The sequence below is a fragment of the Colletotrichum navitas genome (assembly GCF_030913465.1).
Source record: "Colletotrichum navitas strain CBS 125086 chromosome Unknown LY79scaffold_17, whole genome shotgun sequence".
Lineage (NCBI taxonomy): Eukaryota > Fungi > Ascomycota > Sordariomycetes > Glomerellales > Glomerellaceae > Colletotrichum > Colletotrichum navitas.
The window spans coordinates 103,581-117,547 of NW_026850563.1; the positions used below are offsets into that span (position 1 = coordinate 103,581).

At 57.4% G+C, this 13,967-nt stretch overlaps 5 protein-coding genes across 5 annotated transcripts; 2 read left to right on the forward strand and 3 right to left on the reverse strand.

The window, feature by feature from the left end:
* Nucleotides 1-955: 955 nt before the first annotated feature.
* Nucleotides 956-1,940, forward strand: LY79DRAFT_547663 (uncharacterized protein). Its single transcript, XM_060557347.1, has one exon. The coding sequence runs from the start codon at nt 1,291-1,293 to the stop codon at nt 1,855-1,857; it is 567 nt and encodes a 188-aa protein (XP_060416062.1). The 5' UTR covers nt 956-1,290; the 3' UTR covers nt 1,858-1,940.
* A 2,828-nt stretch (nt 1,941-4,768) lies between these two features.
* Nucleotides 4,769-5,315, forward strand: LY79DRAFT_547666 (uncharacterized protein). Its single transcript, XM_060557348.1, has one exon. It carries the CDS (start codon nt 4,925-4,927, stop codon nt 5,288-5,290), a length of 366 nt encoding a protein of 121 aa, XP_060416063.1. The 5' UTR covers nt 4,769-4,924; the 3' UTR covers nt 5,291-5,315.
* A 2,054-nt stretch (nt 5,316-7,369) lies between these two features.
* LY79DRAFT_114438 (uncharacterized protein) lies at nt 7,370-8,405 on the reverse strand. Its single transcript, XM_060550728.1, has one exon. It carries the CDS (start codon nt 8,181-8,183, stop codon nt 7,728-7,730), a length of 456 nt encoding a protein of 151 aa, XP_060416064.1. The 5' UTR covers nt 8,184-8,405; the 3' UTR covers nt 7,370-7,727.
* Nucleotides 8,406-8,768: 363 nt separating this feature from the next.
* Nucleotides 8,769-9,617, reverse strand: LY79DRAFT_511724 (isochorismatase; the record flags this gene model as incomplete). The annotated part of the gene is made up of 3 exons (XM_060554298.1): nt 8,769-9,247; nt 9,315-9,497; nt 9,560-9,617. The coding sequence occupies 3 exons, from the start codon at nt 9,615-9,617 to the stop codon at nt 8,769-8,771; spliced, it is 720 nt and encodes a 239-aa protein (XP_060416065.1).
* Nucleotides 9,618-12,177: 2,560 nt separating this feature from the next.
* LY79DRAFT_114447 (Snf7 family protein) lies at nt 12,178-13,304 on the reverse strand. Its single transcript, XM_060550729.1, has 2 exons — nt 13,004-13,304; nt 12,178-12,943 (listed from the first exon to the last, which is right to left on the reverse strand). The coding sequence occupies exons 1-2, from the start codon at nt 13,049-13,051 to the stop codon at nt 12,305-12,307; spliced, it is 687 nt and encodes a 228-aa protein (XP_060416066.1). The 5' UTR covers nt 13,052-13,304; the 3' UTR covers nt 12,178-12,304.
* Between the last annotated feature and the right edge of the window lie 663 nt (nt 13,305-13,967).

Below are 13,967 nucleotides of genomic sequence, written 5' to 3' on the forward strand. Positions count from 1 at the left end.
TGAATTCTTTAGTGGGGAAGGGAGGCCTCAGCCACACCTGGGGGATCAACAAAGCTTCCCCTGCTGTCCATGATGCATGTCTACCATGTCGGGAGCTATCTCGAGAGTTCACGCCGCAGAGGTCCCGAGGCATTCCGACCGGTCGTGGGAAGGGCTGCCGATGATGTATTGCATTTTGCTGCTCCTCCAAGCGTCCATGTTTCTCTCTCTCTCTCTCTCTCTCTCTCTCTCCCGCGACTCTGGAAGCGTTGCGCAAACGACATGTCCCGGGCCGATACGGTTTTCGGTGCGTTTCCATTCCACCATGCACTACCACCACCCCCGAGATCGGACATTGCAGAACGCTGCGTGTTCCCTCCCTCCTTCTCACCTCGGAATCTCGCGGGGCAGCCAGACGTGTGTGTGCACGAAATATGACGGACCCTCCGATACACCATATGATAGGGCTGGCTGGAACCTGCTTTTTTTTTTTTTTTTTTTTTTTTTTTTTTTTTTTTGCTTACGAACAACCTGCCTGCGGGCACGGCGGCGGGTGAGAACGGGATGTGGAACGGCGCAGAATGACAGTCACAGAAGAGGAAGACTTGGCGATAAGCCACTCGGCGCGCCGCCCCGCAATGCACACAACGCTGCTTATCGTGGGGTAGGTAGGGCAGGCTTCAAGTTCTGTGGGGCCCTGAGCATCAATGAACAATTAGCAGCAGCGACGGACTGCTCCGCTCAAAGATGAAGAATTTAAAAAAAAAAAAGAAAAAAAAAGATAAAAAACAAGGATATGTAGAGCTTGCGACTGGAACGGAGTGGCTTCCCGACGGACGAGATCCGTTAAAAACCCACGGAGGGGTGAGGGGTTACAGCGGGTGCCGTTTAGTCATTACGGCCGACGGTTTGGTCTGGAGCGAGTCCGCCCCGTTGCCCATTGTCGCGATTACGTCCACCCAGCGCTGGGAATTCGTGCCCGAGCCGCGGTTCCGCAAAGGGGATACGGCAGCGCGGTACCGCTGAAGGGTGTGTGTGTGCGTGTGTGTGTGAGTGTGTGGCCCGCCCTCTGGAGCGGTGCAGGGCAGGGGTTTAAACTGCTTTAACCGTCGGCTCGGTCCAGCGTTGGAAGGTGAGGAAGAGAGAGGGATTCAAGGCGGTCAGAGATTGCACAAGAGCGGATTGCGCGTTTGCTTTCCCCCGCCTCTTGGGTTACTACTATGATAGAGAGCATGGCAGAGAGCATGGCGTCTAGGGATCCCCCATGCACCGGAGACCCATTCCGGCGCCTGGGCCCTCGTTGACGGGCTCATGCCCCCCTCTTTATCTCGCTCGCAGGCGCACCCCCCCCCCTGGCTGTGCTGTCGGTCCCAGGTTCTGGGTGAAATGGACGCTGGGAAATTTGGTCGGGCTGGCAGGGAAGATATGAAACGGGGATGCACCCGGCGGATCCAAGCTTGTCAAAGCCGGTCGCCCTCGATCCACCGCCCGCTGAGTGACAGGACGATCGCCCCCGGGGGGACAGGGACAGGACGCTCTAGGCCCTTTCCAGCCTTCGCTCTCTTTCCTCTTTGGGCGTCGCCGGCGGCCCTTTCGTGGAGCTTCCGGCCACCCGTGGGAGCTCCTCTCTCTTGGGCCATAGCAGAAAATCTCTGCTCGAGGCCCACACGAACGGGGAAGGATATTGCACGTTACGTGTATACAGTGCATGCCCGAGGTATGGGATTCCACGGCATATCAGCCGGCGAGATTCTGGAGACGCTGGAGACGTTACGTAGTAAAACGTGTACTATGTATCCGTATGTGCATGTACGATGTATGTGTGTGGGAGACGTTTGGAGGATTTATGGACAAGGGGAGTCCCTTAGCCTCCGTTAGGGAATCCGTACGGCCGGATGCGGAAGGAGGAGAAGGCGAAGGAAGGGCCTTTTGCTCGAATCTCTTCTCTCGGTGCTTCAGGCCCCCCTTCATGAATCTTGTTTGGTCGGTATTGCACCGGAAATGATTCACGACCCACACAGGCTCGCTCACTCGGTGTGATACCTATGTGCCTTGCCCCCCGTCCGTCTGATGAGGGGAAAATTCTTTGAAAATTCTTTCCTTCTAGCGCCCGTCGGAGATACCCACCCCAGCCTTCTTTTGCTCTGAGAGAAAGTGTGTGTGTGTGTGTGTGTGTGTGTATGGATGTAAGGTTGTGGCATGTGCGTTGAAGCGTTCGACCGCGACCGCGTAACCCTCGTCTCGGGGTTGTTTCGTTAAATTGGCCAGACTGAGTCAGTCGTGTTGGCTCGTGAGAGAAGGCCCCGAGTCGACGACTCAACCACACTTGCACTCTCTCTCTCTCTCTCCCTCAGACGCGCGCGCGCACACACACACACACACACACACCCCTCGGTCATTATCCCGGAATCCACGCTCGGTGGCGCATGAGTCAAGCCGGTGTGGCTCAACACGACAAGGCAATCTTGTAATAGGATTATCGTCCGAAGCGGGCACCCTCAAGCGCGCTTGAGCTTGTTTTCCATGGAGGAGGCGAAGAAAGAAAAAGAAAAGAAAAAAGTTGCTTGTTGAAAGCCATACTCACTACACCCCCAGTGCACGAATGCTACATCGTATGCCCATTTTCGCGAAGGGTCCTGTTTAACTTAACCTTTTCCTGTCAGAAACGTGTCCCGCACGACTCGAGCCCCCCCCCTCCCCACACGAGTCGTTTGCAGGTTTCCGACGTCAGCGATGACTTCAGTCGGTATCTCCAGCGTCCGCCGAACATCGGATCCGCTCCAAGGAAAAACCGGAACGGAATGCCTGCGGAACCGCATGGCGAGAGCGACATGGACCTGCAAGTGGCCCTTACTGGAAAGACACGCCCCTCTGAACAACCTTCTTTTTGCATCTCTAATGAAGGTTTCTCTCTTTTTTTTTTTCTTTCCCCTGGTTGCTTTTCTTCTCCACGGCGGATGGAAGCAAGTTCGCAGCTTCTTGAATCAGATCAGACCAAGATCAACATCAGAAAGAGGGGGGGGGGGGGGACCCCAAGGCCAAGACTGGGGACCCCAAACCCCGTTTTCCTTCTCCAGTCTGCCGTCATTCTGGGGCACTGACTGACCCCCGACGAGCGGCTCTCGGCCGGGCTGGGTATGACGTTTTCTTTTCTCGTGTACGTCGTCGTACTGACTGAGGTCAAACCTGCCGAGACTTTTTTTTCTCTCTCTTTTTTTACTGTATGCCGGATTAGGCCTGGAAAGAAGAGAAAAACAAAAAGAAACAAGGAAGAAGAAGAAAAGAAAACCCGGGGTAAAACGGCACCGGCTGGGCCGTTGCCGGGTCGAAACTGGAGGTCGTTCAAGCCACGTTCAGCACCTAGCGTGCACTACAATAGGTACGTACGTACGGTCACCCGCGCTGATCTATTCCTGTCGGCCGGCGCGCGCCAGGAACCGTGAAACCATGCGCGGCGAACTGCTACTACATACGGTCGTACGGATACAGTGTATGTACCGCATCTCATCTCCTCTGCGACCTGCTGTGCAACCAACGCCCCACCAGCCAAACGGATCTGGTTCACCTCTTGCTTCTCAACCACAGATCTCGTCTCGGCCTGCCTAGACCAAGCAGAGTGGGAACGAAAACGAAAAGAAAGAGAAAGAAAAAAAAAAAAAAAAAAAGGGCAAGACAACCCGGACGAGACAAACATTTGGTGTTTCCTCACCCCCGACCCGACGACGATGGTCGCGTCGCATTCGTCGTATCGGAGGCCCGTCCCTCGAGTTTCGGGAGGAGGGGGTTCGCTGGAAACGGGTTGCACGCCATTTCGATTGGGAAATAAATCCCGGAGACTGGGAACCGGAGGGAAAGGGGATGCGACTGTAACAATTGCCTACCAGAAGCCGCGGATGGACGATTGGACGGCACGGTTCATCCGTCGTCGTGTGCGTGCGTGGTGCGGCGTGCCCAACGTAACGGAGCGTCGTTTCTCCACTCAACAAGCCCGGGGGCCACGTGTGCGTGGATGCGAGATTGACTCGCTCGACGGGCGGACAGACGGAGCCAACCATCTCCCCACACCCAGACCGTATTAGATCCTGTTGAGGTAAGAAAACGTGGCAAGTCAGTCGGCGCTCCAGTTGCCCGAAACGGCCAGAGAGTCTGTCTCCAAAACGGACTTGGGCGTGTGTGGTCGAGCCGCCTTCAACCCGCGCCGTTACCGCCAGAGATAAGGCCGCCACCACCACCACAACTGCTACCGATACCGCTACCACCGCTGCTCTCAGTCCCTCCCGAGATGCGAATAGAATGCGTGGCGTGGGGTTCACCGGCCTCGACCCGGACCGGGCTTATCTCTCCCGTTCCCCCCCTTTGTGTTCTTCGTATCTGTATACGATGCGCTACATACCCACGTACGGCTGACTCACTTAATCACGACGGAGCTTTCGTCCATGTCGCCATCTCCCGCTGGCGTTGCCTATTTTCAATTTCATTTTTACTTTTCGAACCCCTCGTCGCGGCGCCCGACGGCCGGCAACCACGCCCTACTTCTCAAACGTCGGGACGGCCACCTCCCTCTTCCCGCTTGATATCGCGTGGCCTGAGAGAGAGAGAGAGGGCGCGGGCTGCTGTTGCTGCTGCGCTCGGATCGTGCGCCTCCATGCTCGTGGGATGAGATCCGTGCGGACCCGGCCGCGCTCGCGAGACGCCGCCGCGTTCTATTTTGGATATCCGGACGGGCGTCTGTTCCCCCGGAGGGCCCCGGAGGCCAAAGCAGAAGCCACCCGTCGAGCGCTCACGCTAGTTGCGCTCCGACCCCGCGCCACTCGCGCCGGGAACCATTTTGGGAGGCTGTTTTCCGGGGACCTCTTTCTCTCTCTCTCTCTCTATCTCTCTCTATCTCTCTCTCTGCATGGGAAGACCTCGAACGAGGAACGTGGGGGTTGCCCGTCGTTGAGTGATGTCTATATTGGTTGTGCCGGAGTCTGCCCCGTTGGCGCCTCCTGATAAGGCGGTCTGCGAAGCCGCTTTATGTCCCGCAACGTTGCCATGCTGGCACTGCTTGCTTGCTGTATACGGAGTACTGCGTGCTCTGTACTGTTTGCGAGGCGTTGTCAGATTGCTTTTTGGCTTGTTTCTTTTTTTCGAGCATTTCTTCTTTCTGTTCCCACCCCGCCGCCCCCTCCGTCACCGCCTTATGCCCAAACGCACACCCGCATACGATGGACACACATGGCACCCGTCAGGGTCGAACATTGCAGGTCTAGCCCGGCCGGGGCCTTGCAGCGCAGGGGGAGGGTGTGGCGCACGAATTGGTCGGGCATGAAGGAAAAGAAACACGCACACACACACACACACATACACACTAGCAAATAAGTGACAAGTGACAAATGACCGAGGGGAGACCGGACGGTTCTGGACCCCGTCCGAGCGGGCTCGGGGAACTTGCGGCGGCATGTACTATGAATTTGGCGGTCGATCCCCTCCCCCCCCCCCCCACGGCCTGCCTGGGTCTGCCGCGACCGCATCTCGCATCTCCAGCACCATCAACAGCGACGCCACGCGCCAGGCTGGCTACAGAGGCGGTGTCGAGACCTTGTCGGGAGATGCGCGCGCGATCCCACGATGGAATCGTGCATTCCGGCCCTGCGTGCGTAGAAATGAGGGAGAGACACTTACACGCACAAGCACACGTCCGTCCTCCCACGCCCCTCCCCTCCCCATTTTCGCTACCGCCGTCTCGTCTTACACGGCATGCTATTTTGTCAGCAGCCTCGACACCGGCCATGCCAAATCACCTCGAAGCCCAATGTACGCCGTCGTCGAGATGGGCCGCCGTAAAGACCCCACGCGCGCACACACACACACACACACACACACACACACCCTCGGCGTTCCGTTGAGACGCCGTATCCCCAACAGCCAGGACGGCCGACCCTCGCAGCCACAGCCGTATTTCCGTCTTTCGTAATCAGCAAGTAGTGTGTGTAGTGAGCAGTCCGTCAGACGGGGCCTCGCCCGCGATTTGCAATCCTCTTCCCATCCCACCCACCCTGTTGACTAATCCCCCCACTACGTCCGAAGCGCGGATGACTTATACACCCCGCGCCAGTCGCGACCCCCATCGAGTAATCCAATCGCGCGGCGGCTCCCCGTCACACGCTCGTCACAGTCGGTGATTGCCAATACCACGATTCTCGTCTTTCCTTTGGATGGGAGGAAACGGCGGTGCTTGGGGGCCCCCTATGGCCGGAGGGCGCTCGGGGGGCCCTGACTGGGCGGTCGTCGGAGGGCGGGCGCGTGCGAAACAAGGAGAGACGTGGCTGCGCTCCAATCGCCGCCCGGCGCATCACGAATTGGCCTCGCTCTGCCCCCCCCCTCCCTCATCTGCTTGGGTTTGCGCCGATTCTCGTCACTCCCCGTCGGGTGGCCGTCGTGTTTCCTGGTGGTCGTGGTGGTCATGGCCCCGTCACTTTGTGACTCACCCGCTGCTGATGGAACAGAGGCAGGCAGGAAGCCTGCCTAGCACACCGCCGACATTTCTGTTTTCACTCGTCCCTATTCCTGTACGGTATGCGCCGTGTCATCCACCCATATCATCCCGTTGCTGCAGTGCTGCATACGAAATCCGATAGCGGGCCGCCTCCAGCGCGCCATACCCCCCCCTCCATGGTGTCCGAGCATGCACACCCCCCCTCCTCTTCCTCTGCCTCCACTCCGCCCTTTCGCGCAGGGTGCAGGAGGCAGCTATGACTACCCTTACGTGCGGTACGCAAGGAAAAGGGCGCGCTCCGGAACAGGGCGGTGGGTGCGCGCCTGCGTGTAAGAGAGAGAGTTGCCAGCCCGGGCTGAAGCCAGGGGCGGCGGGGAGAGCTGTCTCGCCCCGATTCGCCCGGCGATCGTGCAGCTTGCATCCCGACCAGTGCCGAAAGGGACGAGAAGTACGCAGATGCCGGCAGGCGGGAGCTGAAACCGTCCGCCTTTTTTTGCAGTCGAAGCCGCTGCCCCATGCCAATCGCATTTATCAGGTTTCTGCCATCGCCCATTGACACCTCGCGCCGACGGCATCCGCATCCGCGGCCACCCCCCTCCCTCCCCTTCGACGCTCACGGACGTCACATAGCGGTGCGGAGAGGAATGAGGAGGAATGATAGACCCTTTCCCCGAGATTGGGTTGTCTCGTCTTATGTTTCTTTCCTCCCCACCCTTGGCGATCAACAGGGTGAGAATGGACTGTCTCTCATCGTGTCTTATTGCGTAGGTACATCAATCCGGGGGGAAGGGGGTGAAAGGGCGTGAGAGGAAGAGGAAAAGCAAGACATATAAGCGTGGTTTGGAAAGGCAAAGACACAAAAAGGGGCCTAGACAGCTCCGTTCCAGCAACCTTTCCTCCATAACCTCTGGCTGTTCTGCGACAATTGACCCCGGTCGCGGACGGGCAACTGGTTGACGCACCACCGCAATGTCTCTGATCGCGCCCCCCAAGGATCGCCAGGGGAAGGGGGGGGGGAAAAAAGCAAACGACCTGTTCCGCGACCCTCTGTTTTTGTACAACCAAGTGACGTCCTGCGCCGTTTGGTGGAGGAGAGGAGCGCCCTGACCACACCCAAAGTCGTCGACCTCGCGCTTGGGGTCTCACGAGAGGAATGCCGGGGGGAGGGGAGGGGGCAGCGAGTGAGATGCAGGGTTTCTCCTTTTGCCCCCTTTTCCGAAGGCGGCATCCAGAAATGACCGGCTTGGTGGCGATCGACCGCCCGGCGCCCTCAGTCTCCCTCGCAGTCGTCGACGACGGCGACGATGGGCGGGCGTGAGCGTGCGGTGGGTTTCAACGCGGATGGCGCCCCCGGGACATGTGTGGTGGTGGGTTGGTTGCATGCAAACGCCCTGGTACTATCGGAATCTGGAATTCGCATGCCTCCCATCCGCGCAATTAGGTAATTCGAGGGAGGCTGGTGCGTATGCAGGGCAATCCGGATCGAGCACGCTGCCTCCCCCCTTCCCCCGCTGTTTCGGCACCACGATACGGAACCTGACGGTGCATCAGCCCGCATACGGACAATGACCCCCCTGGCCGTCCCGGAACCATCTACGGCAAGCACGGCCGCTGTCAACCCTACAGTTGCTGTGATCGCCTCCAATCCACGTGCCGGGGACGGCGAGGTCATCGGGGGACAGACGTCAGTCGCTGCGTGTTCGGACCCCCGACGTTGCATCCGCATCCGGTCCGGACAGGTGGGTCTCTAGTGGCCGGCGCCGCGCTGGTCCGTGTGACCGGCGTCGGGAACCGCGACTTGCCTATTCGGGATATACGTGCTAGGAAGACTGGCTAGCCGCGACGATCCGCAAACGGCCGAGAGATACCATGCTCGGGGCACTCCGAGCTGGCCGGACGCACCTGGGCAATGGTCGGGGTGCTCGCAGTAACGTGCTTGCCCATCCAGAGGCTTCGCTTTTTTACCCGCACCTGTGGATTGAGGATGCAACTCTCATTGTCACTACTGGTTCGCCGCATCGGCAAGCAAAGTGCAGGTGCTGGACTGTCTATTATGTTTGCTCTAGAGTCTTGCGAGACAAAACAAAGCCATCCGGAGAATGCCAAAATTCTAACAATAGCCGCAGAGGCTCGTGAAGGAGAGACTAGAAGACGAAGAAGCACGCAAAGTCATGCATGTTGAGCGGTTTCCGAAAAGAAAACTCGCTCTCCACCGTCCCCTTTTTCATTTAATTTTCCTGAAGGAACCGCGTTATCATCCCATCGTTTTTCCCATGGGCCTTTTCCCCCCCTGGTCCGCTCTCCGCGAGGCTTACAAGGGAAGCGTCGCCTCAGCGTCGCTGATGCTGCCGTTGGCAACGGCGGCGCGGTGGCCGCGGGCGAGGTAGCCGTAGACGGGGTAGTACTGGTCGAGCCAGGAGTAGAGCTCGAGGGCGCCGGGGGTGTTGCGCCAGTCGCGCATGAGGTCCATGGCGATGGAGAAGAGGGAGACGACCTGGACGCCGGCGGCGGCCATGCGGTCGTTGGAGACGCCGCGGATGAGCTCGGTGGTGGTGCCGGAGGCCTCGACGTTGGCCCAGACGGAGTAGCCCTCGGCGCGGAGGGAGAGGGCGAGGAAGGTGGTGCAGACATCTGTGGTGATGCCGGCGAGGATGATCTGCGACTTTTTGGCGGCGCGGACGGCGTCGCGGAAGTCCGAGTTGTCCCAGGCATCGACCTCGCCGTTGCGCTTGATCAGTGGCGCGGTGGGGTGCATGTCCAGGATCTCCTGGGGGAGAGGACCGTTGGGGCCTTGGAGCACGTGTCAGCCTTCTGTGTGCCTCGGGTACGTGGACAAGGGGAAAGGGCTAAGACATACCAGTCTCGGCAGAGGTGGTCATGACGACGGGGAGGTTAAAAATCTTGGCCATGGAGGAGTGCGCGAGCATGGCGTTGCGGTAGAGCGTGGCATCGAAGTCGCGCGCGAGGGTGTAGAGACCCTCCTGCATGTCGACGACGAGGAGCATCGAGTCGTTCTTGTTGAGCCTCTCCCAGGGGACGGCTGCGTGCTCATGTTAGCGAGGCTGCTCCTTGAGGCAGGGTGAGGGGGGTGAGGATGCTCACCATCAGCGTTGACAGCGGCGAAGAGCGCCGAGACGGCGAGAGTCAGAGAGAACTTCATCTTGGCGAGAGTTGTTGGAAGCTGGTTCTTCGGGGAGCTGGTTAAGTCTTTGGGGATTGAAAGAAGACTGTTAAGGCTGTGATTGACTTGTCTGCTGGATGAGGATGCAAAAAGAAAGACGTTGACTGAGGGCGAGACTTGATGCTCTTTATACATGAGGTTCTGACGATATATCACGCCAGCCAGAGATACCATCACCATCAGGCCAAGGATTTTCGTCCCTGGGGATGCCCCACAATGTCGACGACGTCGGTATCGGCCCTTGGCACTTCAATGACCAAGCCGACCCCTTTCCCACGATGCGGGATTTCCAATAGCCCATGTCTTTCGAGATGGACGGCGGTTCTGCGTTGGGGTTAGAGTTCCCAAGCGGTTCGCCAAGGCGAAGTATTGATTCCTCTGGCCCCTGGGAATAAATTTCCCGGTTCGGAAAAAGGGTGCATTCGACTATCGTGAATGTCAGCTTGACGAAGCATGAAGTGTACAGATGCTGTCCTGTCCGTTAGTAAGCTCCCCCCTGTTGGCTCGACATAGACCGGGAACCCGGGCAGGTCTCTCGCTAGCTCCGGGCTTTTTCATTGGTGGCCTGGGCCTACCGAAGGGGGTCTGGAGCCGTGTACGGCGGCGGAACTCCGCCTGGTTCACCCGCACCCGTGGATGAGATGCGGAGAGCCTCAATCTCGCATTTCTCATGGTAGCGATCTTCCCCAGATCCCGGCCCTGGGATTTCGAAGCCGATGCGTGGGCTTGACTAAGCTTGACGGCAACGCCGTCACCACCGGCGGCAGAGGCTTGGCAGACAGGCAGGCGGGTCGGCCAGCCTAGAGGGAAGTGCGCGTGCCATGCCCGCATGACTTCATTTCCGTTGGTTCCGCTAACATAGGCATGCCAGAAGTCCAGGCTCTGCCCACCCGCCTAGTTAGTGATGGGAATATGGAGCTCGTTGCTGCTGGCTTAGCTAAGGACCCTGTCGGTATTGGATAAGGCTTTGGCTATGCTTTGTGAGGATTGCGTCCCGCTCCGCTGTGGAGACATGTGGCGTCGATACACCTGTGCATGTGTCAGCACCCAGTTGGAGCGCGTTGTCCTCTCCGACTTGAGTAAGGAGATTTCAGGCCGGAAAGCATGGCTTGGCGAAATTCAATACTGCTTGCCTTCCCACGTGCTGAAATCAATCGGTCCTACTACACTCGGCGGACGGCAGCGGAGGTCTCTTAGAAGAACGAATGGGAAAGGCCATGGAAGGAGATATCTGGACGAAGCAGAAAATGGACTCTGGCGGGAGTCCGGATACCTTTCGTCGAATCACATTCTCCATAGCGGCAAAATCAGAGCCATTGGCCAAGAGGAAGCGCTGCTTGAGATGTGCACCATTGGGGTCCTCGCCCCGTCCGACGGGCCAGTGATTATGACGGTTGGTTGTAGACAGCTCACCTAGTCATCAGAAAGATCGGTCCGGTCTCTGAAGAGGAGAATGACCTTATCAAGTCAGTGTAAGGGCGCCTGAGAGCTTGTACAGAGACTGGATGCTCCCTAGGGCTCAATATTGACGCCTGAGATAGGAAGTGAGTCAAGACAGAATTGAAAAACAGAGAGTTGAGAGCACGCACGGTCCTCGAACAAACATATTGAAGGGGCGTGTCGAAGGGTGTTGCCCGCGTTATCCATCTTGCTATTGTGTACTGATTCCAACAGCCAAAGTGTCTGTGCATTATGATCACGACAAATAACGTGTAAGTCCAGCTCATTCCCAAACCCTTTTCTTTTCTATTTATTCCCCCTTCTTTCCGTTCTTGTTTCCATCCTCATTCCAATCCCCATCTTCTCCCCCGTTTTCATCATTTGTTCCATTCTTATTTAGACGTGTAGGCTGCAGAGACGCCAACGGCGGTGGCAGCACTGGGGGTGGCGCTGATGGAAGGGGCACGGGCGGGCATGGCCCAAGGGGCCGTTGGCGGATATTGATGCTCTGTCAAGAGGTTCGTGGTGATGCCCGTCGTCGTCGTCGTCGTCGTCGTCGTCGTCGTATTGGAGGCGGCACTAGCGGCGCTGGGGGTATAGGTTATATGAGCAATAATATCCTTACCCACTGACGGGATAGGTCGGTCGGGAGGGGCTTTCTAATCATCCTCAACGAAGCTCCAGACTGAAAATGTGTCATTTCAGTGCAACGGCCGACAAAGTGTGTACCAAGCATGCTCCCGAAAGCAAGACCGCGCTCGTTTGTGGGTTGGAATACGCAATGAGACCAGAACAGCACGGCAACATCAAGTCAAGGAAGCTGATTCATCGTCGTGACATGTCATCATTCAAAATGTATCTCTCTAGGTCTCCAATTCCATGCGGATGGCCAAATGAAGAACCCTTGCCGCACCTTACGGCCAGGGACAATGCGTTCGTCCTCTCGAGGTGTCAAGAGACTGTATACTGCTGAAACACGGCTACTCCTGACGCCGGACGAAACAATAAACATGGCCTGCGAGAAGAGGAGCAACCTCGTGAGTAACAGAAAGGCATCGACAAACCATTGTTGGCGGATGCCGTGTTCGGTGTCAAGCGTCTGTGAGACGCTGGATCCGATTCTACGGGGATGCTCCTTCTCTGAAAACTCGAACTGATCAACCGACCGACACCCGTAAACGTGAACGAAAAACGCCATACGCCGTCTTTATCGAATATGCAAGTCCTTAACTTCGCAGGGCCTCGAGCCTGTTGCGCATTTGGTCCATCATAGCCTCGGCGTCCTCCTCTTCTTCCTCGGCTTCGACCGGTTTCGGCTCCTGGTGGACCGGCGCCGCGGGCATCTGCTCCTTGGGCATGCGGTCTTTGAGAATCTCGCCGAGCACCTTGTCGACCTCGCCCTCTGCCTCCTCCTCCTCAAATTCGTCCATGTCCTCGGGCAGACTTTCGCCAACCATTTCCTCGATGATGCCAGCCTTCATCAACTCGACGCTCAGCTCCTGCATCGTGCCTGCCAGCTCGGGCAGACGGATCAGGCGGTTGACGTCCTTCATCACGCCGACGCTCGCGCGGATACTGCCCTCGATCTTGCGCACAGCAAACGCTTCATTGACCTGCATCTGCACGCTGTTGAGCTGCGCCTTGGAGGTGACGAGCCGGTTGCTGGTCTTTCGTGCCCGGATGAGCTCCCGAGCGAAATCGCGGGCCTCCTTTTGTGCTTGTTTCTGTCTCGTGGGGTCTCGTTGCGCTCGCCTGTCGGCCTGAAGGATGAGGTTCTTCGTCTTGGCCTCTACCTGCCTAACCTGGTTGATGTCGCGGTCTAGCTTGCGGACGTTGGCACGGAGGAGGGCGTTGCATTTTCGCAGCTAGTGAGAAAATCAAGGTTAGCAACTTGTAGTTGGATTGTCGTGACGGACTCGGTTTACCTGCTGCTGCGGATCAGGCTTGACGAATAACGCTTTGAGCGTCTCCATGGTGGGTTAATCGGCAGGCGAACGACCGCAGGCCGTCAATCCGTCAAGACAGGGTGGAATTCGGGGTTCGGTCGCAGAATCGTTTGGAAAAATGGTGGATGCGTGCCGGGCTATCACCAGCCTTGTCTGTTTGACAGGATCAATGAGCGCTGCCTTGGGTTGGATAGCGATTTGTCGTCATTCCCTACTTGCTGTTTTGACTGATACGACCTGTTAGTGGGGGATTGTCGTCACGTGGAGAAAGTGCCACTCGAAGGCATGTAAGTAATTAGCCAACTGGGATAAGTATGCATCTACTGGGTAGCTGACTAATCACACTAGCCCCCAATTGCACAACCCAAGCAAAACGTCGGTTAGGTATCCGTACCTAGGTACTGACTGACGCTGAACTGACTTCAAGACGAACCCATAAGTCTAACCTCGTGCTGAAAGTTGTGTCGCCGTGTTGCCAAGCAGTTCGATTTCTATCTCATGGCGGCATGACGACTACATTAAATCCGTGCAGTCCGGACAGGCTCACCCGGCGTCAACAGGAATTGATGACATCTAGGTGCATTAGTACAGATACCACGATAGACAAATCGCGTATTCCGGGCGAGCCCTGTCGCAGCAAATGAGACCCCAGGTGGATAAGGGCTTGGGGGAGAGGGGCATGAAGATCTCAGTGCGCCGTTTGTTGGAGTCGCAAAAGACAAGACGAAGTTGGCTAGACACATACGTGTATCATGATAAGCACAAGCACATTGATCTCCAGGTCCGGTTTGATGACGATGTTAGCGCTGAGGGACTGGGAAACGCTACGGAGAACAGACAGTCGTTTCGAACGCGATCCAAACTTTCAGATTGCCTCACAGCAGCTGATACAACTTAAAGAAACACAACACAATACAAAAGCGACCCGAACGCGGTTCACAGT